Source organism: Mastigoproctus giganteus, chromosome 13 (assembly GCF_048544385.1).
Source record: "Mastigoproctus giganteus isolate SK-2022 chromosome 13, ASM4854438v1, whole genome shotgun sequence".
Lineage (NCBI taxonomy): Eukaryota > Metazoa > Arthropoda > Arachnida > Uropygi > Thelyphonidae > Mastigoproctus > Mastigoproctus giganteus.
In genome coordinates, this window is record NC_143587.1 from 36,969,679 (window position 1) to 36,997,024 (window position 27,346).

The 27,346-nt window shown below is 40.1% G+C and overlaps 1 protein-coding gene across 1 annotated transcript in view; it reads right to left on the minus strand.

Moving 5' to 3' along the window:
- The window catches only part of LOC150075969 (uncharacterized), a 265,177-nt gene extending 250,885 nt beyond the window's left edge, over positions 1 to 14,292 (minus strand). Inside the window, exon 1 of the mRNA XM_090387220.1 lies at positions 13,380 to 14,292. Coding sequence (XP_090243346.1) covers positions 13,380 to 13,539 — 160 coding nt within the window. The 5' untranslated portion in view covers positions 13,540 to 14,292. The remainder of the gene's footprint in view (positions 1 to 13,379) is intronic.
- Between the last annotated feature and the right edge of the window lie 13,054 nt (positions 14,293 to 27,346).

Genomic DNA, 27,346 nt, shown 5'->3' on the forward strand with positions numbered 1-27,346 from the left:
TGTTCTCTTGGCTGTTCTATAACTAATATTTATAAATAAATTTATTTTATTAATTAACCTTAATCATTTATTATTATAAATTTAATTTAATTCTTTAAAATTCCATTAAAAGTATAAACCGAACGTTTCCATATAAGTGCGCGTGCGTGGAACGTGAAAAAGTTATCAGAAAATGAAAGATATCGGCATCAGTGGTGCGGCACCTAACATAATGTGACCCCCTGTCCCTCACGATCAAGGCAGCCGGAAGTTTCCGATCGATTTCATATTTCTTACAACGCAGTCCCCGATTGCTTCACCTTTCTCGATAATGACGTCATAACTTACTGATAGGAGGTAATAGAATTTGGGGGCTTCGAAAGATTAATGTTTTTGTCGTATAGCGATCACAGACCGATAGATGGCGCATGTGTCGCGTACGTTAGGATAAGGAGAATTATTGTAACCCCGATATATACATACGAATCTCCTTTTTTTTCCTCTCGAGTCCACCGAAAAACTTAATTCTCCTAAAATATGGAATATTCAGCGTTCACAAAAAGGGTGAAATTATAAAATGGCGTTCCGGGGCATTTTTGTACCTGTCACAAAATGTAAACGGACACGGGTGTCAGCGAATGATGAATGAAGAAGAGAATTACAACAAACGAAAGCAGGTGGAAGAGAAGCAGGGATATTCTCAGAAGAAGTTGTCATTGATAAATGGCCAAAGTAAGTCGAGAAGAAAACCTTTGCAGGATCCTGAAATTCCTTACATTGCGCACAAAGTAGAAGGACGGGGCAGAAGAAATGGTATCCCCCACCGAAAAAATAAGCTGTTTAAAAAAAGGGAGAAACGCAATATATATCCTGGAACACAGTTGGAACGAAATTCGTGAATGGCTTATTAATGCTATTCAAATAGCGTTCCGATGGATGAAAGGAAGAAAAAGAATGAAAGGGAAAAAAAAAGGAGTCAAGCTAGAAGCCTCATAAACAGAAAGGAGGGAGAGTTACAGAGAGCGAGAATTTCAGATATGCAGAAGAAGAGAGAATATGTTGGAAGAAAGAATATTACATAGGCAGAGAGAGAGAGATAGAGACAGACAGAGATGCATAGATTTCACCATTCCAGTTGCCCCTTTTTGGACCCTTTCAAGAAGCTCGATGTCTTTTCTCAGATGAGGTCCCCATACTTGAACTTGAACCTTTCAGAATGCCATGTCTATCTAAATGTCCCTGGATTGTACTCTTAATTATTGCCTCTAAGATTTTTCCTACCACTGAAGTCAGACTAACCGGTCTATAGTTATCAACTTCCTTATTAGAACCACCTTTATGCATTGCGATACATTGGCACTTCTCCAATCCAAAGGAACTCCCCTGAGTCCAAATATGCCCTCATAATTAACCTCAATGTTCAATACACTCTCTGGCGGTCTCCCTCAAAACTACCGAGTATATGCCATCAACTCCAGAAGCCTTACTTGCCTTTACGTTGAAAAGTTTTCTAATAAACAATCATCACATCACTAATTCCATATGGCTCAGCCTCTTCTCAGCACGAAGGGTCTTTCTTCAATAGAGGCTGATGCAAAGAACTTGTTCAATTCATCCGCAACATCAGCTAGATTATCTGAGACTTTCACATTGCACACGGGTCCGATCTGATTAGCTTTCTTCCTGCGCCTTTTCATCCCACAAATTAAATGAAGGATTTCTATCGTAATTGTGGCCTATTGCGTCCATTATTCTAATAGCGGAAGTGACGTCATTTTAAATTTTATTTATTGGGAAAAAACACATTTGTAATGTCCACTTCGTATTCATAAGAAAGGAGGCTTACAACAAATCTCCTTCTCCATCCAGTCAGACTCTTACAGTCCCGTTATCTCGTGGACGCGCAGCATCTTAAAAACACCACGTTTCCAGTGATCTTTGAGAAAAGTCCATTAAGATCAACTGAACCAAGGACATCATCAAATTCTCTCGCGCGAATAACTCCTAACAACTTCTGCGTAATTAAATTAGGGCCGAAGGAATCATTCTCTTGTTTTACTCTCTTTTCATCCAGCTTATGCGTCTCATTTAGATGTATTTTGCAATATTCGTTAAAGAGAAAGAAGAAAGTAATTTCTGTTTTCTTTTTCTAATTGCGGATTCTTTGATATGTAAATGAGCACTTTGTTTGTCGTTCTTGCAAAATGTACGCGAAAATAATTTATTTTGATGAAAGTGAAGGCAGAAGAGACTTTTAGCGAAATGTACAGATTGTCTTTGAATGAGAGAAAAAAAAAATCTTAATTATTAAAGAGCGTTTTTGGAAGACAATGACGCGCTCGTGTGTCGATTGTGCTCCGCATTCTGACCTCTGCTGTGTTCTTACGACTGTTGTTTTCAAATACGTCGCTTATCTTAATAAGGGAGTTATTTTAAAGGGTTCTGTTTGCAGTATCCATAGCAACCAAGAGTGTAATTTCTGTAATGGCTTCCAAGAATATTTATATCGCATTTAACGGAACTACTTTGAAGAGAGAGAGAGAGAGAGAGAGAGAAAGAAAGCATGAAGAAAATTAAAGTAAACTTTCTTTGCACCAAAGAGTGTAGTTAGAGAGCTTATTGATCATTTCTTCGAAGAGAGAAAACCAATTGTATCGATGAGCGGGTGTTCGTAAAAGTGTTTCACACACCATCTGTTGGCTCATCTTTTCCACGATGTGCTGGGTGGGGAGGGACAGTTGAGGGATGCAGACGGACATCGATCCCTCCACTTAGAAGGGCAAAGTTGATAACGATATGAATTCGCACAGAAAATAGGAGAGAGAGAGAGAGAGAGAATGAGAATATGAAGGGAGGGAATATCAACGAGAGCTGGAACGAGAGAATAAGAAGGAAGAACACAGAAAGATAGAGAATGAGAGCATGAAATAGAAACAGAGAGAGAGAGAGAATGAGAGCACGAAAGAGAAACAGAGAGAGACAGAGAGAATGGGAGCATGAACAAGAGAGAGAGAGAGAGAATGGGAGCATGAACAAGAAAGAGAGAGAGAGAGAATGAGAGCATGAAAGAGAGAGAGAGAGAATGAGAGCATGAAAGAGAGAGAGAGAGAATGAGAGCACGAAAGAGAAACAGAGAGAGAGAGAGAGAATGGGAGCATGAACAAGAGAGAGAGAGAGAATGGGAGCATGAACAAGAAAGAGAGAGAGAGAATGAGAGCATGAAAAATAGAGAGAGAGAATGAGAGCATGAAAGAGAAATAGAGAGAGAGAAGGGGAACATGAAAGAGAAAGTGAAAATGTATCCGAATTACAGTCAGTTCGATTGAAAGAGAGAAAGAGAGAGAGAGACAGAGAGAGAGAGAGAGAGAGAGAGAATGCAACAGAAAATGAACATTAAAGACAGAATAAAAGAGAGAAACAATGAGAACAAGGACTAAAGCGAGAGCGAGAGAGAGAGAGAGAGATAAAGGTTAAGTTAGGTTAGAGAGAGAGAAGAAAATGAGAAAGACAGAGAATGAAATAATGGGAATGTGAGAGAGAAAATGAGAGAGAGAAAGAGAGACCAAAATGAAATGATGAGAAAGGGAGAAGACGTGAGCGAGAGATAATGAGAAAGACAGAGATAATGAAAGAAAGAGGAAAAAAAGACAGAATAAGAGAGAGAGAGAGAGAGAGAGAGAGAGAGAGAGAGACAGAGACAGAGACAGAGAAAATGAAAGAATGATAGAGAAAGAAAATGACGGAGAAAGAAAAGAACGAGAGATAAAATGAAAGACAGACAAAAAAATGAAACAGGAAGGAAAAGGGAGAAAATAAGACAGACAGAGAGAGAGAACAAGAAAATGAGAGAAAAATAAAAGAGATGGAATTTAAGGAGTGAGGTTGAATTGAGAGAGAGAGAGAGAGAGAAAGAGATTATAAAAGAGTGATATAACAGAGAGATAGAGAGAGTGAGAGAAAATGCAAGGGGGAAGCTTAGCACAAAGGGAAAGAAAAACACAAGAGACATGGAAGGAGAACATGAGAGAGCGAATGTAAGAGAGAGAGAGAGAGAGAGAGAGAGAGAGAGAGAGGGGGGATGTTAGAAGTGAGCGTAAAAAAAGTGAGGTGGGATGGGGATGGGGAGAGCAAGAGTGTAAAAGAGAGGGAAAGAGAAGGAAAGAGACAGGGTGATAACGAGTGAAAACAGAAGGAAATGAGGGTGGGGGGTGGGGGTGGAACAGATGCGGGCTGTTGTTTCACGAAAACTGAAATGTTAACAGTCGGAGCCGAAGCAGAAGACTTCAGTGAGACATCGTCACGTGACCTCGATTATTGTGTCGAGTGGAGGGTTCCGCATTAACGACGTCGTTCATTTAATGATCGCCTTCCTTATTAAAACTACCGAACACGAAACCGTCAATTTTGCAAAAGAAACGTCTCCGCAATTAACGGGCAGGCCCCTCCTCGCTTTGTCCGCCCCTAATCTTTCTCTCTCCTCATCGCCAACCATCTTCAGTTCGGCTAAACAATCGGGTCGAAAGTGCCACCGACAGCGGCAGAAGAGAGAAATCCGCACTTTCTTAATTATTCCTTTTGTACGCGAAACCACCGCGCAAAATAAAAACTTCCCCTCCCAAAAAACCACTTTCGAAATGGTCCACCAGATGGCAGCACAAGTGAGTGCGTCCAAGTCGTTCCATTCATCGTTGGCAAGCAGACGCTGTGTTGACGGCTCGAGGGTGTGACTCGGCATTCCCGTGACGTGTACGTGTTGTCGGCACAGCGCCATCTACATCTACAGTTACGATCAACGATGGCATTGATGGATTGCCCGCACGGTTACGTCCACTTCTCTCGGCCAAATCGCGTTGTTTGGCGCTTGGTGGCCACACATTATGTCGTCTGCGGGCAGAGTGTCACGCACGTGTTGATCCCGGAAAATGATATCCGACGGGAAAGTCACGTGTGCCGATTGTACAAGTTGGTCTCGATGGGTGGGTGGGTGCTGCTGCCCCGTACAATAATTGAAACTTCGGTGCCCGAGTGGATTATCACCGCCAGGTGGCGTACGGCTGTTGGCAGAGACGAGAGATAAAAAGGAAGAAAGAGAGAGAAAAAAAGGAGAGTAGAGAAAGACAGGGGATGGATGTAAAAAGAAAAACAGAATGAATGAGAGAAAAAGACAAAGGAGATAAAGGTAGAGAGAGAGAAAGAAAGAAAATGGTAGAGAGGAATAGAGAGAGAAAGTAGCAGAGGGAAAAAGAAAGTAATAGAGAGAAGGAAAGAGAGAGAGAGATAGAGAAAGGGAAGTAAGAGCGAGAAAAAGAGAGAGAGAGAGAGGGAGGGAGAAGTAAGGCAGAAAGAAAGAAAAACAGAAAGGAGTAAAGAAGTAAAACGAAATGAAGGGAATGTAAAAAGAAAGACAGAATGAAAGTAAGGAAAGAAAAGAGAAAGGGAAAATGAGAGGGGTAAAGAAAGTGGTAGAAAGAGAGACAGAGAGAGGAGTAGCGAACGATGTATGGAAAGATTAAAAGGAGAGATAGAAAAGTGGTGTCTCTCCTTCTGTTATGGCTTCAATCTCTTCACCAGTCTTCAGCTGCTAGTTTTTCTGACTAGATGTCCTTAATGTAATTCATGGGTCTTGTATTTGTCTATAGGCCAACTTGCATCCTGATGTCAGTGCTCAACTCTTTGGTGATCCAGAGTAGCTGTTGTAGTTGATTCTCAGATGCAGCATGGAGTTTCATGTCATCCATGTAAATCAGGCGAGAGAGGGCGTACAGGTTCTTCCTCCCTTCTTTTAGGGTATATCCATACTTGCTGTTATTGAGCATGGTGGACAGTAAGTTGAGTGCTAGACAGAACCATAATGGGCTCAAGGCATCTCCTCGGAAGATTCTTCTTCTTCTTCTGGAGATCGGTCTAGTCGTGATGTTCTCGACCTTCATGATGGTCCTCCATTTTTCCTGGTTACCTCTAGGAAGTGTGTCAGTGTCGGATTGACTTTGTAAATCTTCCATCTCTATCAGCCAGCTAATTTATTGCATCATGGAAATTGCTGATTTCGACAGTTTGTTTGTATAATTTCAATTTTAAAGTTGAAAATATAGTTCTGCTTCTTTAAAGGTTTTATCTGTAAGGAAAACCTTACAGATAAATTTTTCTTGTGAAAATTGAATGCACTCTACTCCAATGTAATATTACGCATTTTTCTTAAAAACATATAATTTTGCTGCTCGAGAAATTGCATAACATTTCCGCTAGATGGCACTGTTCGATGGAAAAGTTGAAATCCTGCAATCTTGTGCATATACATTATTTTAATAAAGTCGTGAACAAAAGATTTCAAATAATTAATTTTTATAGAGGAATTTATCCACAATACAGCGGATTATACTTATCCACAATCCACCAGATTATATTTAAGGAGATTCAAACTAAAAGAAATTCTCGGAACTCTTTTCTGAAGTATTTGTTGTTGTTCGGATAATTTAATTTTGTTTATATCCAGTTAAAACGTTTCGGCAGTCATTTCTTTCCATATAAATGAATATTGGCTGTTGGCCCAATTTAAACAAGTTTATGTGTTGTTGTTGTTGTTGTTTTGTCGGTCAAGGACGCTTTTCAATATTTGCTATCCTCCATTTGCGAATTACAAATATAAAAGAAAATGAGTGAAGAGGCAATTGTTTCAGATGACCTTTAAGACGTCTCTTATTATCAAGACATAATACGGTACTTAAATTTAAAACAAATGTGGTGATTATAATTCATTGCTTTTATTTTTACTTTTGTATTTAATAAATTCATAAATTAATTAAACTACATTTTATTAAAAATATTTATTAAAGCTATTAATTCAATTTTTTTTTTCGAGGTCGACTTTGAAAATCCATTCAATAAAGCAAACCATAGTTAAGGTTCTGTGGCGCCATCTACCGATACAATGCAAAATCATTTAACTGTATAAAGTTAAAATTAATTTCCTCCTTTATTTTTCCCAAAACAATCAAAAAAACGTGTGGAAACCACACTTCCTTCTATATAATAATACTTATTGGAAATCAATAATCCAGATGTATCAAAATTTAATCTGTAATCGAAAGTTATGGGTTTCCTATAAGCATAATATATTCCTAACGAACGTTTCCTATTAGCGCCATCTTGCGGAGAAATTCATACATCGAAATTAATGAAGCGTTATACATATTTTAATATCCTCTATCCAGGCATGCGCAGATCCAAATAGCATCATTATAATTATTCCAGTTCTGCCTATTGCCGATAGATGGCAGAATTATCAAACCAGCCAAGAATCAACAATCACGTTATTGTAATGGCAAAATATTAAAATCCATATAAAATTAATTTGTTCATTAAATTCCTGGATTTATTTCAATTAATAAAATATTATTAATTTAAAATTAAACTGATAATGTACATAAAGAATCGATTAATATATAATATCTTGCACTGGAAAAATATATTGCTGGGTCCATAAATAAATATTAATAAATATTAATAAATATCTGTCCATAAATATTAATAAATACTCGTATAGAAGGGATTGTTTCAAAGCAATTTCATGATTCTTCAGATTGCAAATACAAACTATTTTATTCTTTAATTGATTATTATGAATAAGCCACCTGCCATAATATAAAAGTAGGTGGTATTGGAGAGCAGGTGCTTCTTCCATATTGTGCCACAGATGCATTTTTAAAACTACCACAACTTATTAAACTATCGATCTCTGTATGGGTAAAATATAAATAACTGGGTGGAGAAAGAACTGCTTCTGTTCTTTTTCCAATTCCATATAGGGAACCTTCACTTTCTCTCTCTCGAAGTGCAGCAGGTGGATTCCGTGAAAGAAAAAGATACAATATTGATGAAATTAGAGAGGGGTAGAGGTCTTGCATATTCAAATTATTATAAGATTTCCCTCTGTACATCTTATAAGATTTATGCTTTATAATGCTCATGCTTCCGTTATTAATGATGGATAAAGCACGATCTGTAGGTCAATAAAATTGATTATAAAGGTCATTACAACCTTGTAAAAGGCCACCGTAGCCGAGTGGTCAGGTACAATGGTGCATAAGTAACCGGGGTTCAGGCGCGTGACTGCTAAATACGGTGCTGTTTCTTCAATTCTCCCTACCTTGTGAACTCCTCTGACCGTGTGGTCGTTCTGGAGTATAAGCATAGCACAGTTGTTATAATCACCTTCATCTCCACACCTGGTGGAAAAGGCCTGAGTTCAAATCCCATCAGGAATTTTTATGGGTCTTTTTCGCAAAGTGGCTGAGTTAGTCGGTCTCAGGCGAGGGTATCCTGAGATTTCGTGAAATATACATCCAGTAGGAATCGAATTATTACATGCGGACGGACAGACAATCATGATGAAGATAATAGGCGCATTAGCATACATATACATGTATGCTAATGCGCCTGAAAACGTTCAAATCGAAGAACGTTGTTCGCAATAATCTAATATAACGTAGTGAAACTTCAATAAAAACTTTTGATTGCACTAAAGTTGGATTTTCATATTAATTCACGAAAAAAAGGGTAAATATTAAAATCAAAAATTGAGGTAAACTGACTTAAACAGGAAAAGCCAAATATATGGCAGGATAGCAATTCAACCACTCCGGGATGAGTGGCAATTGCCAACTTCCTTAGTTCTATTGGTCTTAAATTAAACCCTCTATAAACATCTTAGATATCATTCTCTAGAAAGTGGAAGAAATATATTATCACATTTGGCCAGCGCATACAGAAAGTCAAACACCATGAGAACTTGGAAGTAATCTCGGACGACAAGCTGTTGTCCAATTGACTGGAGTGAACGTCATGCAGGGCATCGGGGTTGACCGATGCTCTGCAACTACCAAGCTCTCCTGTTCTGACAAAATTCGTTTGTTGGATGTGTGGGCTAAGTCTCATCATACTCAAGCGTCTGTAAACAAGAGTGCATCGCATCGATTGGTATCTGCATAGAAGGTATGAATGTCATACCTCTATGAAGATTGGTAGAATTCCCTCACCTTCATCACGGAGGTAATGAAGGTGAGGGAATTCTACTTCGCACTCTCCTTTACATATATGCCCACAGTGGCTCAATAACGTTTAACTCTGGTGATTATGCAAGCCACGGGAGATGCACAGCCTCAGTTTCACATACCTCAAACCAAGATTGGACATATCTGACTGTGTAGTGGAGCATTATCATCTTGAAACATGGCATAAAAAGGTTAAATATTAAAATCAAAAATTGAGGTAAACTGCCTTAAACAGGAAAAGCCAAAGGTCTGCAATTATGGCAGGAAAAGGTCCGCAAATATGGCCACTGCACTCCAACCTAAACTCTTTGAAAAGTCCAAATAGGATGTTTCCATCAAATACAATTGAGAATCTAAACCGATTTCAGAACTGTCATACTGAAACGGAAAAGATCCTTCCCATATATACCCGGTGACCACTTTATTAGGCACACTTTACCCTGCTCACGAATTGGAGCTCTCTTTCAATAAGATTACCACGTGTTGGTACCATGTTGGCACAAAGGATGTCAGCAGGTACGCAGGGATCCGAATTCAGTAGGAGATGTGAAGAGACGAAAAGGCATGGGCATGAATATCTCGGAAACTGCAACCCTGCTGGGGTTTTCACGTACGACTGTCTTTGGTGTATTGAGATTGGTCTGGTAACCAAATAAATTCTAATCAACAGCGATCCTGTGGTCAGAAACAACTCGATGAACACGGAGGCAACAAGAACTGTGCACAATAACAGGCTAAAATGAGTCGAATAACAACCCAGGACAACAGAGACAACTGAACAGGCAACAATAGGGGTGAACTTGACGATCAAGTCAAGTTCGTTCACCTATGTCCTAGTAAAACACAAAAAGATATGCTTGCACTGGACTCAGCAATACAAATACTGGACAATGGAGAATTGGAGCGTTTTCAGCACGAGTCCTTGAACCCATCCTGCAACATATTAACAATGCAGGCTGGTCGTGGTGATGATGTAAAGGTATGGGAGTGCTTTTATGTAGTACATTAGCCCAATTTCAGTGGAGCAACATTTGGATGCCACAAGTTATATGGAAATTGTTTCCGATCTGGTGGCTGGTGTTTATCCATCTGCGAATCACTCCATTTCTTCCATCAGGAAAATGTGTCACGTCACAAGACCGAAACTGTTGAGAGCTGATTCAGGAACACGAGAGTGGATTCAGTCTACTGCGGGCCACCACAGTGACCATATCTCAATCCAATTGGACACTAATATATGATTTCTACTAATGCACCTATCAATTGATCTATGATTGAGCACTAATCCCTGTATATATTATGGCTATAAATTGCCTGTGTTCTGTGGTGGATTTGCCTGTTTTCTGGAAGAAAAACCTGAGTTTCCGGGATGAAAAACCGCGCTACCCTCGCCTGAGACCGACTTTGCGAGAAAGGTCTATAAATATTCCTCATAACGCAGACAGGATTCGAACTCAAGTGTTTTCCATCCAGTTTGGGTAGGATGGCGATTTTACCAACTGTCTACCCACGAGGGCAGGTGGTAGCGGTATTTTAAATCGCGGCTTGGTTTTCTAAGGGAAGATCACATCTTACCGGTTCATAAGACACCACACTCCCAAAAGAACTGGAGCCAACAAACAGCTTTAATCTTATTTATCCTTTGAAGAAAATTTCAAGGACCGCTGCTGCGTCTGATGTCCACCCGTCTTAACATTCATCATTTTCCATCTGTCTCTCCAACCTCTGTTCATCGCTGGTCGAAGAGAGGGTTCTCGGAAGGGCAGTAACGAGAGACAGATTTATGAGATGCAAAGAAGAAAGTTGCGAAGAAGTTGCAGAAGACAAATGGACGTTTCGGGAGTTGCTCGGGGGAGGGAGTGTTCGGTCCGTAACGACGATGTTTTGCAAACGGAAAGAAGATTTGAATAGAAGCGGCCCCGCCCACACGTAAATAATGAGCATGCGTGCTAATTGTTTAAGTAGCGTAACAATCACTCTCTCTAAATGGGCTGCCACTCGCATGTGGCACGCGACTCACCACCGGCGTGCTTCCGCGCGTTCATTTGTTCGGGAGCTGCCACGTTGATGGATGCGCGAGGGAGTTCGTAAAAACGACGTCATTCGTGCGACTAACCGAGTTCAGCGTCTCCCTTCCCGGGTTGGCACGCGGTCGTGGATCAGAAGGAGATTGTCTACGGGGTGCTGCTCGCGTTTCGCACGGGCGTTACACGTATTAAGGAGATGGCGACGCTGATTCGGACACGGAAAGTGGCTGCGCGGATTGTGCGGGGGTCGTACATTGCCGCTAATGTTATTACGGACTCATTTTGGTTCGGAACACGATCCGATGAACTCCGTCCGTTAATGAAATTGGGGCATCACTCGAGCACACGGTCGGGCATTCTTCTCTTCTTCTTTCCATCCGACCGTTTCTTCCCCCTCCCCCTCTTTCCCTTCCCTTCTATTTTGCTTTTATTTCTTTTCTACTTTTTCTCTCTCTCTTATTTTACTTTCTTTTTACTCGGAGCTCCCATTCTTTTCTTCTCTCATTTCATTTCTCTCTCTTTTTTTCTTTCCACCTCTCTTACTTTATCAATCTATTTCTGTCTTTCGCTCTGTTCCGTTGTATTTTTTTTTCTCTCATCTCTCTCTATCTCACTTTCCCTTATTCGCCCTCATTTCATTCTTTTATGTATCTTTTCTCTCTCTCTCTCTCCCTCTCTCACACACACACACTTTGCTTTTCTCTTTTTCTCATTCACTCTGCCTCTTTTTCTCTTAATCTCTGTTTTTATCACATTCCATTTCTTTCATTCACTTTTCCTGTCTTTCTCTACCTTTCTTTTTCCCTTTTCTTTATCTCTCTCTTTGTGCCTTTCTCTCTTGCTCTATTTCTCTCTCTTTTCTTCTCTCTCTCTCTCTTTCGCTCTCTTAGCCCATTTCTGTCTATCTCTCTCTCTCTCTCATTCGCTTCTTTCTAATTTTCTCTCTCTTTCTCTCTCTCTTTCGCTCTCTTCTCTTTTTCTCATTCGTTCTGCCTCTTTTTCTCTCAATCTCTTGTTTTTCTCACATTCTATTTCTTTCATTCACTTTTCCTTCCTTCCTCTATTTTACTTTCTCTGTCTTTCTTTTCCCTTTTCTTTATCTCTCTTTGTGCCTTTCTCTTTCTCTCTCTCTCTCTTCTTCCCTCTCTCTTTCGCTCTCTTAGCCCATTTTCTGTCTATCTCTCTCTCTCTCTCTCTCATTCGCTTCCTTCTAATTTTTTTTCTCTATTTTTAGCTTTTTCTCTCTCCGTCTCTCTCTCTTTTTCTCTCTTTCGCCCTCTCAAATCATTTCGGTCTTCGTTTTGGCGTAATTTTTCTCCCTGTTTCTGTCCCCTTCGCCCTTTCTCCTCCTCTCTCTCTCTCTCTCTCTCTCTCTCTCTCTTTTCCATCTTCTTCCTTCCCATTACTTCTGTAATCTTCTCTTTCTCCCATTTTTGCCTCACTCTTTCGCTGTTTCTTCCGTGACGCCTACGCGACCAGCGCAGTGGCTACGACTGCATTTCTTGTACTCTCCGCGATAACTTTCTCTATTTGATTCCAGTCGGGAGAGTTGAGACGCACACGTGACTCGTCCGAAGACTAAAGGAATCAGTCGATCCCTGATCTGCGCATTTTTCCTTTATTATTTCACTGTTTGCATCCCTGAAAACAGTCAAAGGATAAAGGGGGCAAAAAAGAACAACAAAAAAAAAAGAAACATTACATTAACGCCTCATGGCCCGAGTTCCCTCTGTGCTTACCAAAAACAAAACCCAACTCTTTTAGCACTTTCTCCCAATGCCTTTCTCTATCTATAGCATTCAGTTTGCCCTCTCTCTCTCTCTCTCTCTCTCTCTCTCTCTCTCTCTCTAATATTTTCTCGCTCCTCCCTTACTTGATTATCAGACGTGACCTTTCATCTTTGTTCGCTGTTCGTCTGCAATTTATCGATGATTGCCCATAAAAGGGCCGGAGAAATGTGCCATTTTGAAAAGTTTCTTTTTAGTCACAAATTAACCCTGTAAAAGGATGGATTCCTTCCTCCTCCTCCACCCCTCTTCCGTATGACCTCTACTGGAATCTCTGTGTCGTACAGTTCACCGTCCATCACGCAATCTTTCGCCGTCCCTGCGACAATAGCGAGTTAACGTATTTCGGGACAACAGAAGTAATAAAAGCGGGGCGATTTACGAAGGAAATATTGGCCGCCCGTGCCGTGTGCAAACAGCCATAACGTCTGCGGATAAAGATCTCGTGGTCGTGTTAGCATCACACAATACTCATTCATCCCTGGAATTCGTTGCCAATTAAATTCATTCCAGACATAAACAAAAAAAAAACCTACCTTGGATGTGGTACGCTGTCCATCCATCCTTGATGACCATGGTCCTCCTTCCATCTTTAATCTTCTGAATGCGCAAACTGAACGAAGAGAACTTTTCACCGAGCACCCGCTGTTCATCCTCAGGTTTCTCAATAACGGTCATCTTCTCCACCGCTTCCATCACGATCACGATGTCCTCGTCCAGCGCGTCCCAACGACAGTGACGCCCCTTGGCGACGTATTCGCAAAGCCCACAACGCTTATCCTTCAACGACACCCGATTATCCGGCTTCTCGTGCACCTCCGCTTCCCAACTCTCCGTAGAGACCTCTTCGATGGCGATTTCGGGGATGGTGTCGTACTTGGTCCCTTTCCGGAGAGACAGGCAGACGTCTGCAGAAGGCTGGAGGGAAGTCGATCTCTCGTTCTGGCCTCCTTCGACTTACGGGCGCGGGTCTTGCAGCATTCGCAATGTCTCTCGTCGTGGGGGTCGTCGATGAAACCGGGAACGCTGTAATGAACCGTCATCTGACGCATGGGGGCGTTGTTTTCAGATCCGCCTGCCATTACAGTACATTTCTGCCGACAGATGTCGCAGCAGTGAGTATGTTTGGCTACAGTCACTACCTGTGGGGTTCTGTCACCAACGGTTGCCGAATTCTGTGGGTTAACTTCGCAGTCACAATGGAGCCACGTGACAGTCCTTTCCGGTTTGTTAGACGCCCGGAACGACAACTTTCAATGTGTATTTTACCGACAGCTCAGTCCTTTCGCTGTCTGTTGATTTGGACCCTTCGGAGACTCTTTTCCTTCGTCTGGCCCACTTACACTTCTTTTTTCCAAATGGAATTCTGGGTAATTGGAAATCCTCACGAGAAGAACACACCACAGCTCCCATTAGGTGTTTTCCCAAAGTGCTTAGGTTACCAGCTCTTCTGTGAAACAAATCATCTTCCCTAAAAAGAAATCGAATTAAGTTCAAGTCTTCAGTAAAGATGTTCTTTACTAACTTAAAAGGAAAATTAAAAAAAAAGCAAAAATATACAAAATACAAGTTTCGACATGTTCGAAAACAAGTTCTGACATGTCTAAACGTGTTCGGTTTTCTCTCAACAGGCCAAGAAACAAAGAACTATGGGTAAGAAGCTTATTTCGAAGTAGTCCATAGTTTTTCTACGAGGGAGAGTGAAATAAAAACTCGAATTTTTTTGACTCTACCCTTCCAATTTTTTTTTTATTATTTTTCCCTTTTTCCTCAGTTTTCTTAATTAAAAGTTAACGGACAAAAGCTATTTCCTTATTTTTACAACAGATGGCAGCACACGATAAACGATAATAAATCATTTCGTTTAATCGAGGTTAAAATTAAAAAGAAATTTCACTCCTCGTGTCCTTAACAGTGAACTGGCAATGAGAAAGGTCGAATATAAGTATGTAGTCCATGACAATGCGCCTTTAACTTATTTAAGGCGTGTACGTCATGAAATATTCGCAGACAATATGGTGAGCCATCCTGGCTGACGTATAGAAAAGTATTGGGATTCCTCATAAGTTCTTAGAAAGCTGCTTTCAATCGACAAGGCCAAAAAAAAGAAAAAAAACAGGGGGTGGAGGGGGAAAAGGGGGTGCTCTAATATCTGGAGCAAAGCATGCCAACGTGAACTTTAGATTTATTTCCGCTCTCCATAACTCAATATAGAATTCGCCTCCATGTTCCGGCAAAAGCGATTCTAATGATGACAGCAAATCATTAAGGATGAATTTTCTTCCATCCCCCCTTCTCCCTCTTCTTCCGACTTTCTCTCTCTCTCCTTCTGACTCCTTCGTGCACCAGAAAAGCCGCCTAAAAGGTCTCGGACTCTGTGCGTGCATGGCCGACTCATTATGATGTGAGAACGAAGCTGGATATGTGCCTTATCTATTGAACAATCCTCCTGGGGTTGTTGAGAGGCATCGTTGAGGCTGTTAATTTGGAGATGCGTGTATGCAAATTAAGACGATTTTTTTAACTCTTTGATTAGTTTTTAAAAAAAAGAAATCGATATCCCGATTCCTAGGAGAGAGAGAGATGTTAATATCCTTCTAAGGCTCTAGAATTCGGCCCTAAAGATTTGCATTTTCTTTCTCAATCGAGAATCTTTTCATCAACTCAATGTATGCATGGAATAATTTATATTTAATACATCTGGACTGCCTGCTTGGCAATTTCTTATTTTGTCTAAGATGTACCATTGATGATTGGTTGGTTTCGTTGATGGTCAGTGGGACAAAACTACGAATGGTAAAACTTGAATCTTTGATGAATCTGAAGCTGCTGTTTGCCCTTTTTTTGAGTATCTTCTAAATGCAGTTCAAATAGAAACTAACAATGTCAGACTCCCAGAGTTCTTTGCTCTTTTTCCGACACTTTCTTAGAGTTATCGATCAACACTTACAGGATGTACATCACACACACACAACCAACCACAAAAGGTGTTAGATTGATGGTGTTAGCACGCTATCAATAAGTCTCGAGAATGTGCCACTGCCAGGTTTCAAGACTGCACGTGGAAGAATACAAACACAATGGCGACATCTTTTTCTTCTTTATAAGTCTGTCAAGATACAGACTCACTCTTCATTTCTTCTGTTTAGTACGAATAGTAGATTCTTAGATTTAAGATTTGGTTTAAGGAGATTTTCTTGGCTCACTTAGTGGAGTTGTTGTTGTTGTTATTGGATTCTAGAGCATTAGCGACTAAGGCATGGTTTTTTCTGGGAGAAAAAACCTCGTCTGAGACCGACTAACTCAGCCATGTTGTGAAAATGACCCATAAAATTCATCATATCATCGACAGGACTCAAACTCAATTATTTTCCATCCAATGTAGGGAGGATGGTGATCCTACGAACCGTGCTATCCACGAGGGCCCTGATGGAGTAACTGAATTAAGACTGTTAAAGACCCTTGGTACAAAGTAATTTTGGGACCCCATTAATAATATAACAACTATTCTTAAGCGACTTCGACAAGTAGAAATGTTATGCGCTTGAATCCAGTAAACAGATGCAGTCACGCAGATGATCTAAGACTCTCTGATGGAAGAAATCATTTGTATCTCCAAAAATTAGAAAACCCGACCTTCCCAACACCCAAAATTACAAGAACATCAATAGACTGACCAATCATCAAACTCCACAATGTTCTCTTTGGGCTTTGACTATGACCGTGCTTCAGTGTTTCTCCTCCTGTCCTAAGATACGTGTATTAAACTGTGATGAACAATAAAATGTGTGCGCTGCTTAACCAATAGTATAGAAGCACAACTGTTTCCTTTCATCTAAGAGTTAAAAGTTTTAAGTACTATACGTTTAAATATTATAAGCCATATCTTTTGGTGGACATCGGGGACAGTTCTATTGTGTTTATAACCATAGACGTACAGAGATTGCTAAGAAGGCACATGGTGTCCTGACATGTATGACCTTTTCAAAAAAGGGTCCAAGATGCCATTGAAGATTTAAATGGTCTAAGACAGATAACAGCATTCTAATAATTATTATAAAAAATGAATCATCAGCTTGGCAGTATGAGAGCTAATGAATATGCGACTGAAAGATGAATGGCGAAATCTGGAGACAAAAATTCTGTTGGTACGAAGTTATTCAGTAGGTTATTTTTAGCTTAACTGTAAATAAAAACAGCCCTCGTGGGGCGTATAGTTGGTAGAATCACCATCCTCCCCACACCGCGTGGAAAAGACTTGAGTTCGAATCCAGTCGATGACGGAAGGAATTTTTATGGGTCTTTTTCAAAACGTGGTTGAGTTGGTCTCAGGCAATGGTAGCATGGTTTTTCCTTCCGGAAACTCGAGTTTTTCGTCCAACAAACAGAAAATCGACCACAGAACAAGCAATTCATGGACAATATACATGGAGCAACCTGGCCTTGGTCGTCTATGCTCCTAAAACTCAACAACAACCAACCAAGCTAAATAAGGCAGCCAACCCAAGTGCCTATTATGCTATAGAGAATTTAATATATCTGAGGGATCGGTGATGACTATCTTCTACGAACACTTGGTCATCAGTTCTTTCTGGCCAAGATTGTTTACGCCTCTTCAGAAACAGTGCTCAAACGTTTGAGGAAGATTTACACGTACCGATGCAGGTCCACAAGGGACAACAAGGCCCACAAAGGAAAATAGTCTAAAAATGGTAACCACATTAAGTAGCCACAGTTCAAAAAATTCAGAACTCAACTTCTCCGAGAAGATCATAACCACCAACCTTTTTAGGATATGGAAGGAATTCTTTTGATAGCCACCTACCACATAAGAAAACATGACTAGAAATTCCTAATATCTGATATTCTTAAAAGTTTAAGAGGAGCTCTGAAGGAATCAGAGAAGAGGCAAATTGATAGGAAGTGTCGTGCAACCTCATGACAATTGCTATACACAAGGTCCATAAAGCAATTGTTGCTTTTTAAAGATTGCAGATTCCGCTAGTTAAACCGCCCACCCTACAGTCCGGATCTGTCTTGATTGTTTCGAATTCGAAAAAACACCAGCGTGGACATTGATTTTCAAGTGATGACCATCCTCAGAAGGTTGTGCATGACTTTTTCAGAGAACAGAACTCCGAGATATTTCCTCTTTACTCTCAAAATGGAGAACGTAGATTGAACTCAAGGGGACATTTATATATTGAGATAGAAAACACGTTAGGCGCTGTTGTTTTTTTATGAACGAGGAAGATAACTTCTTGAGTTTAACCCTCGTAGTTCGGATGTAATGTGTATACGATAAGGAGAATGTGAGGGGTTCCACGTGAAAGTGGGGGCCCAACTGCAGCTACATGATCGAAGAAAGTAACGTAGACAGAATAAAGATATAATCGGGAAACGTAAATTGAGTTTGAATGTACACACCAGAGAGACCGGGGAATTCTGGAGGAAATACTAATCTAGTCAGTGATTTGCATACAGAGAGAGCGAGAAAGAGAGAGAGAGAGAGAGAGAGAGAGAGAGAGAGAGAGAGAGAGAGAGAGAGATGGGGTTGCTTCAATACACATGTTCCGGAACGCATAATGAAAGTTGGTGGGGAAAACGAAGCTTTAGGCAGGCGAAGGAGATAATTACGTGGTAAGAGGAGCGGAAAATGGGATTAAGGGTGCGTCGGGGTTGTAATTTATGTGCGTTCGCTAATGTGTGCAGACAGACCAAATTGCGATCAGGTGAACAGGCAGAGGGGCTGCGAGAGAGAGAGAGAGAGAGAGAGAGTGGAGAGGCAGGAGAGTCCTCGCCACAATCTTAATCATCGCAGGAGTCTATCTCGAAAATATGTGTTCTCTTTCCACGTGACCTCCACAGCGCTTTCATTACTCGCAAGGTCACCTGGAGGGTTGACTTTGATTCATAAACATCAACCTACCCACTCCGCAGCCACCTCTTCTCTTTCTCTCTCTCATTTGTTTCTCTTTCTCTTTCGCCCACCCTCGTGTAGCACAATCGGTAGAATGGCCATTCTGGCCACACCGGGTGGAAAATAGTTGAGTTCGAATCCAGTCAATGGCGCGGGGAATTTTTATGGGCCTTTTTCACAACGTGGCTGAGTTGGTTGCGCTCAGCGAGTGTAGCGTGGTTTTTTCTCCCGGTCTGTAAATATATTCTGTGGTCGACTGGCTGCTTGCTGGATGAAAAACCCGATTTACCGGGAGAAAAAACCATTACGGTATTCGAACTTGGTTTTTTTCCACCCGGAGTGGGGGAGGGTGGAAATTCTAGCAACCGTGGTACTCACGAGGGCAAATCGCCCAAATTTGATGAATATGGCCAATGGCCAAGTTGTATGATCTAATTTTTCTCAAAATTTTCCTTATAGCTCGTTGTGAGCTACTGCAAAACTTCAGATTGCTGGTCAATCAATTCTTTCAATGTTGACGTCCTACGCCATCAGAAGTTGACTGTCATGAAGAAATGGAAGCGTGATGGTACCACCAACATCCAACAACGCCTAAGAAGACCACGAAACTCTGCTGCTCGGAAAGGCAATAGGATAGTTCGTTAGACATCCATGCATAGCATCAACGACGAGTTCAAGGCAACAATACGAGTTGAGGTCTGCACGAATACAAAATCACCATCCTCTTCCACACAGGGAGGAAAATGTGAGGGTTCGAATCCCGTCGATGACGAGAGGATTTTTAACGGCTAATTTTTTTCATAACGTGGCTAAGTTAGTCGGCTCACATAAGATTTTTTATGGGTTTTTTTCTCCAGGAAACTTGGTTTTCGATCCAGGAAACAGGCAGATCGACATAGAACACACAATTTACAAACGTTATGTACAGCGCTCCTTGATCTAAGTCGTTGATGGGCCTAAAAAAGGGTACAGGAACAATAATAACCATAAAAAAGTGGAAATGGGTTCTGTGAAGTAACCAATCACAATCAATCAGATTAGGGGATGGAGAAGTTGCCTGGAGAATGCCTGCTGGCAGAATGCATTGTCCCAAGAATGAAGTTCTAAAGAAGTTGTGATGTACAGCTTAAGACATTTGGTGGTTGTGCTGGGAAACGTGAACGTGTCTGCCTACCTTAAGATTTTGGATAAATCCATGCTTCCTACGATTTCGCAATTCTTTGGTAAAGATCCCGTGTTTGTTTTAACAGGATAATATCCCATGTCATACTACTGGATCTAAATATTTGAATCCTTCAGGGAACACCTGTGGGATGGACGAAAAAGTCGTGGTGAGGAAGGACCACACCAATAAGCCCTACGCTGGAAGTCAACTAGTCATAGTTGCAGGAGGAATGAAAGGTTCTACCAGCTGTAGCCTATCGCTGGTGAAAAGGCTGGTGAGGAAATTTGAGTGTGCCATAGGATCCAAAGGCAAGGGAGTGGGCTCCGAGACGCTATGGAAATAAGAGGAAGTGACATTTAAAAAGATATTAATCCTACAATAATATCCGAATACCCTTCCGTTGAGAGTGGGTCACGTCCTACCTAAGCATCACTGATCAGACACAAGTATAAATAAGCTTGTAGGCCATCGAGGACACAATAGCACGATTGTGAATGCAAGATGCTGCGATCGCAATGCATTCACAACCTCCGAAGTGACGAAACATGACAGGAAAGTTCTGCAAATAATCGCCCTCTCGTAATACAGGTCGACATTGTCGCAGCACACACAGGCACTCGGCGAGACTATTGTGATACTGCAGCACCAGTTCTGGGTGGGGCGGATAAATCCCGAATACTCCATTCTCGCAAGCCATTGATCAAGAAATTACCGATATTCTGCCAATAAGTTGAATGATTGATTAAATATTTTCTCTATAAAAGAGAGGGGTCCAAAAAACAAAAGCCAAAAATCCATATCAGCGCAGTAAAACTAAGATTAAGGAAAGTTTTACTTACTAGAATTGCCGTTGGGTAATCCTGAGTGTCACAAATGCACGAAGTCGAGTTGGCAGATTTTGTGTGTCTGTGGAAGTGAGGAAAGATGTCCTTTCAGTCGCACACGAGCGAATTGTGTCCACCCCCGTAATTCTAAGACTCACTCAAGCACGTCGAATAAGCCGCAGGGAAAGAAAAGCTTTGAATGCGTTGCTGAAGATTTAAGACGTTGTCATTGTAGTTTCAATTCCATAAAGAGCCCATCACGCTGGGGGATTCAAGAGACGGCAAAACACCCACAGCAACAGCACACGTGACGTCACCGGCGAAGGGGAAAACGTTGCTGAGAGAATCTCTTCAAAAACTGCGCGACGTAATAACAAACCAACCCACTTCTCTCTCTATCCCTACCTTTTCACACAGATAAAGCACTAAATACAGAATACCAACAAAGAATATACTGGCAGCTAGGTGGCGTGGTTGTCATTAATTTACATTAAGCTAGAATGCCGGTTGCCCTTTCAACGTGCTTAAATGTTTATTGTTTGAACATTGGCCTCGCGTGATTTACAGGGCACACATCTTTCAATGTCGGCTACTTTTAGCTCAACCCTGTTTGTCATCTTTGGTTCTGCGCCCTGGTGTGAAGGAGTCTGTTTGAGATTTAAGATACAGTGTCTCGACCAATTTGGTCTGGAGTACTCAAAATGTTGAAGCCAGTTGTAGGTTGGGGACATTGAAATCACCAAAGAGGATTACTTTACTGTTAGAAAAGTTATATTGGAGAAAGTCGAGTTTCAAAGAATTGAACTCAAAGAGTTCTGAGTGATTAGTGGAGTTGGAAGAACGATTGAGTCAACAGATTAATTTGATGGAATAAGGTAGAGAGAGATTTTGAGTCAGAAGCGATTAAAAAGAGAAGATTCCAAATTTGTAAATCTTTGACAAGGAATATCAAAGCGGACATATCCACAAGATAACATGTTCTATGAAGTGACGAAACTTTTGGATATGGTAAACTCAGCAAGAATATACCCGGTTCTTTGATATAGCCTACTTCAACAGTGATTGGACTTCCTCCAATCACTGTCAAGAAGAGTAGAAGCAGAAAGCTTATGCACAAAACCCGGATGACTCTTAGAGAGTTACCAATAGGTTGAGACCGGTGGACTATCTAGTGGTTGTCCTTTTTAGAGCTGTACCTTCAAAGGGTAAAGAAATTGAATCTCGCCATGGTGCCCAGCGTAATCTCAAAAGACGTCAATTGTACTGAATTATGGAAGAGAGTGGAGATGCTATAGCTTTTCTCTGGGGACTAAATGTAGATTTTCACCACTTCGAGATATGGAGATTATACTTAGGTAGATTCTAACATTCCCAACTGGTGAAATTCATATACTGTACTTGTTATATATTATATCAGTATAAGTGTGTTCCAGGATCAATTTCCATATTGGCTAGGTACAGTCTCGATTGAAGAAGTATTTAAGAAATCCATTTTCCGACATGAATCCTCTCCAAAAGACTGAATCTTGAAGAGTATACGTTAAAGCTAAAAGTAAAAGTACCTGAGGCTGAAGTATGCATTCAATTATGTTAAAAGAAGCTGCAAAAGAGGTAAGTAATCATGATTATGAGAGCATCCTTGGATTTTAAGTAAGAATACTGGCCAATCAGGTCAAATACAATGGAAGAGCAAGAGAGACTCGTTCTCTACAGCATAGGGCTCACGATGGTTAAATTGAGATAAAAATATTTACAATAAAAACAAATGAAAAATAAACATAGATACATTGTTTACATGCAAAAAGTAACTAACACAAGTATAAATAATATATGCCCTCGTGGACAGTTGATAGAGCCATAAAAATTCCTCCAGTTGATGGTGGGAGGAATTTTTATGGCCTTTTTTACAACGCGGCTAAGTTAGTCGGTCTCAGGCGAGGGCAGCGTGGTTTTTACTCCCGGAAACTGATTTTTCTTCCAGAAAACAGAAAATCGACTTCAGAATATATGTAATTTATAGACAATACAGTTCAGAATCAAAGTAAATTCGAAGATCCTTGAGGACGTCAACTTTTTGAACAATAGAATTTACTAAAATGGTGGAGATTGACTCACGATCAGTGCAGACAAGATAAAAAGAGAGCAGGAAATTCCAAATGATTTATAGACAATCATTAATATGATTTCGTTGCTTGTTCAGCCGATTGGTGTATGGTCCATATTTGGAAGTCTCTTCCGCGCAAACGATTATGGGAAGGTTAGACTGTAAATGATGTGGAGTCAAAGAGGAAAATAACAGAGCAGATAAAATAGCAACTTGAGGGATATCAGCAGAAATGGTTCTGAAAAACGTCTTCTTTCCAGAGCAAAGAATTGCTTTTCTGTTGAAGATATAATTTTAAAGAAAAGTTAACAAATAACAGTAATAGAAGAGAAGATTTCTGCAGTTTGCAGATGTGAAAATGTCCCGTTCACAAAGAGCTGTCAAAAGACGAAATGGGTAATTACAGATTTTCAAGCTTCACTTCTCTCCCAGGAAAAATAATGGAGTTGATGGTAAAAAAGTAATCGAGGACCATCTAAAGAGGAATGCAAATATGGCATGGATTTATAAAGGAGCGATTTTGTGTGACCAATCTTATTGGACACCGTGATGCAGTAACAAAGGAACTGGATGCAAAAAATAATTATGATATCATATAGTTGAATTCCAGGAAAGTATTCGATGCTGTTGCCCATAAAAGACTGCTATACAAATTGGAGCAGTGTGGCATTAAGGGCAAGTTGCTGCTAATGGCTGAAAATAGCAGTTGAGAAAGTGGCAGAAACCCCAGAATAACACATCATTCGGTAGCATCGCACTCAATGTAGTCGAAAATGAAAAAGCCTTTGGTACAGTCCGACATAAAGTTCTCTGAGTAATTCAGACAGGCTTTAATCACCGTCCTACCCATAATGGGTGCAAAAGACCTGAGTTCGTTACCTATCAATGACACGAGGATAAAATATTGAATAAATGAGGATAAAGGTCTTTTTCACAACGTTATTAAGTCAGTCGGTCTCAGGTGAGGGTAGCAATTTTTTTTCTCCTGGAAACTCTGGTTCTTTTATCCAAAAAACAGTCAATCGACTACAGAACACATACAATTTAAAGACATATTATTTACGGCACAATATGGCCTAAATTTCTGATGCGCCTTAAACCTTACAATCAATCAACCAACCAGCAGACACGCTGCTAGGACAGTGCATGAGGTTCTGTCAATGATATGCAGGAATTTTGCCAGTACAGACAAGAATGTTATTATCCTGTTGTATAAGGCAATGGTTAGGACATATTTTGAGTACTGCATATAGGTTTCGATATTCTTACCACGAATACCCTTGTGTCCTTGGTTATTTTCTGTCCTTAGACATGATCAAAGGCTTATGGGTTTAAATGGATTGAATAAACTAAGTGCTGATGGCCCTCTTGCTCTTTCTAAGACAACACACTTAAAAATACATAAAAAATGAATGTCCCCTTAAGTGTGTTTTTCCTTCAACCAGAGTAATTGATTGTTGGAAAATTTCCATCTAGTGTTGTGGAAGTGGAAGAAGAAGAAGAATTAGACAAATTAAAAGAAGGCATGGTTAAAAATGCCTTTAGATCAATGAGTTGTTGTTTGATTGTTGAGTTTAGATGCATTACCAACTTAGGCCAGCAAATGTATCTGTAAATTGTGCGTGTTCTGTGGTAGATTTACTATTTGTAGGACTTATAACCCGAGCTTCCGGGAGGAAAAACCTTGATACCTTCGCTTGAGACCACTAACTCTGCCACGTTGTGAAAAAAAAACCGTAAAAATTCCTCACCTCATTGATGGGATTCAAATTGGGGTGTTTTCCGCCCAGTGGGGGTAGGACAGTGATTATACTAACTGTACTACCCAAAAGGACAATACAATGGGTGCATAATACAAAGAATATGATAGATAAATATTGAATAAGTGAGGATATACATATGAAATAGGCAAGCCTCTCATAACTTTTTTTAAATGGGCTGATAATCAGATCATTATTAGTTTTCGTAAAGAATATCTGCGCAGACTCAGTAGGTACATTTGCTATAATCCTATTGGGGATGCAATCTGTGTGGCTTCTCATTGCTTTAATGTCTCATTAATCATTAAGCATACTCCCAGTTGCCTGTAGCTATTTATATCGATATCAGCTAGTTATCCTGATTCTAGTGAGGGATTTAAAATCTAGAGGGGATTCCCTTTTAATTAATTAAATAATTAAAAACACCGGCAACAAAAGAATAGCTATACAGAGCGTGGTATTAATATATAAGATTACAAAAAAAGACTTACTTTTACCTCTCTAAAAGACGTCCCAGTTAATATGAAAACAACTTAAGACAGAAGCAATACTTATAGTCTTATTATTAGTAGAAATCATTACGAAAATTTAAATATATTGCGTTATTTTGTAAGAGAAAATATTATAAATCTTTCTTGGTAATATTTACAGTTAAGTGTTGCAAAATAAGGTTATATATTTGAAATTTCGTAACTGTTTTCGCTAAAAGAGAATATATAAATATTCTTGTCATTGTGTTAAGCTCCTGATTTCATATAAACAGTGAAGTAACTCCTGCAGGCATTCCGAATAGATATTACTCATTAGCCAATACTAAAAGAAGCGCATGAAGGACAAGTCGTTAGCAATAAAGTGTTCCTTAAAAACTTCCACGATAACAAACGAAAATGGCTTCCCATGCCAAATTTAAACTTTATAAACGAACGTTTCTTTTATTGTCTCAAAGGTTATAAAAAATATTTGTATTGCCTTGTTAATTTTGTGATGAGAAATATAGTTGAGAGAGTCCTGGACTGGCTATCTCGTTCTGCCATTAGAATGTCCTTAATAAATGTCCTCCTGAGTATACACCTGGATTTCAAGGCGCACAATGGTTTAGGATTCTGGATTAGAGTCAATGTATCCATCAATAACGTTAAAGGAAATCCGCGGATTCCAAAAATGTCACATTTGCTTCTATCACATCTCCATTGAAATACGTATTGAAAATTTTCAAATATATCATCTTCGAGGAGTTTCTTTATCTAATTCCCAATGAAAATTCCTTCTTTCAGTTTTGAATCTGTCAAATTGGGTAGCAGAATCCACATGATATGTTGGGATATTTGACGCTGTGTTGTTTACTTTTTCTGGACTTCTCTGATATTTTTACCATGCAGAAAGATCAATCGTCAATATGGTTGAGCAGTTCTCAACAGTTGAGCAGTTGCCAGATTATCCGTCTGGCAACCAAAATTCAAAGAATATGCACGTTTAGTAAAACTGTAGATTTTCTTCCTCTGGGTTGAAAAGTTGTAATACAGTGCCTATTTCTGTGTTTTTGTAGCTCAACAAGACACTGCGTAAACAATGCGTTAATGTTGATCTGCAAACAAATTTGTTTCTTCTTGATTTGTACAAATCAACGCTTTTTTGTTTATTTAAAGTGCAAAGCTATAGTACCAAAAAGAGAATATCACATCGGAATCTGTCAACCGATAAAAAACTCTGATTCTGAATATAATGCCAATAGTGACCATTTGAGTTCAGTTAAAGAAGACACGAAAACCTCAAACTTCTTAATCCAGTTAAATAAGAAAGACATAATTGGCTACTTTCGGGAGACTCAAAGGTTCTATGTTATGCTAGTGAATCCGTTCTTCAGCTTACACATAGATTTTTCCGGAAAATCTTTGTGTTGTCAGCGAGAAACAGAATGACCAATTCTACTAAGATATAAAGGAGATGGAAAGAAGATATCAGCGAAGATGGAAGGAAAAGGCGATGGCTAATTGGGTAGGGGTCCTCCCATTGTTCACTATCCTACAACACGTATTGGGACACTAAATTAAAAAAAACCTCTGGTTAGATAGAAGACATCTTTAACATCGAGTTTGACCACCAAGCCTTTAACAATATCAACAACCTTCTGGGGACACTTTCTACAAGTTTTTGATATGGAGAGACTGTATTTTGCTTCACTCCTTCCATAAGGCTTTGGTCAGTACTCTGGATGAATTAGGTTGCCTGGCTTTCAGTTTTTGTTTCGAAACATCTCAGAAATGTTCAGTTGAATTCAAATACGTACTTCACGCTAGATCTGGCAGGTTCACCACATTATTCTTCTGAAATCACTCTTGTACTGCTGTGATTGGTGACATGGAGCGTTGTCTTGTCGATAAAAATACGGCTCCACCTTCAGAGACACTTCCACAAAATGCAGGTAAGATACAATTGCTCAGAACGCCATAATAGACAGAATCATTCCTGGTATCATCGAAGACAATCAGTGTACCAAGGTCCATAAAACGAGCCTATACCATCACATTGCCACCACCGAACTTCACTTAACTTGCTACAATTCAATCTGGTGAAACCGTGAAATATAGTGAAACCCCCTCCAAAAAACTTCCACAATTCAAGTAAGATACAATTGGTCAGAATGCCACAATAGACAGCGGAATTCACGGTTTCGTAGAAGACAACCAGTGTACTAAAGCCCAAGGCAAGTGAAGCCCACTTGATATACGT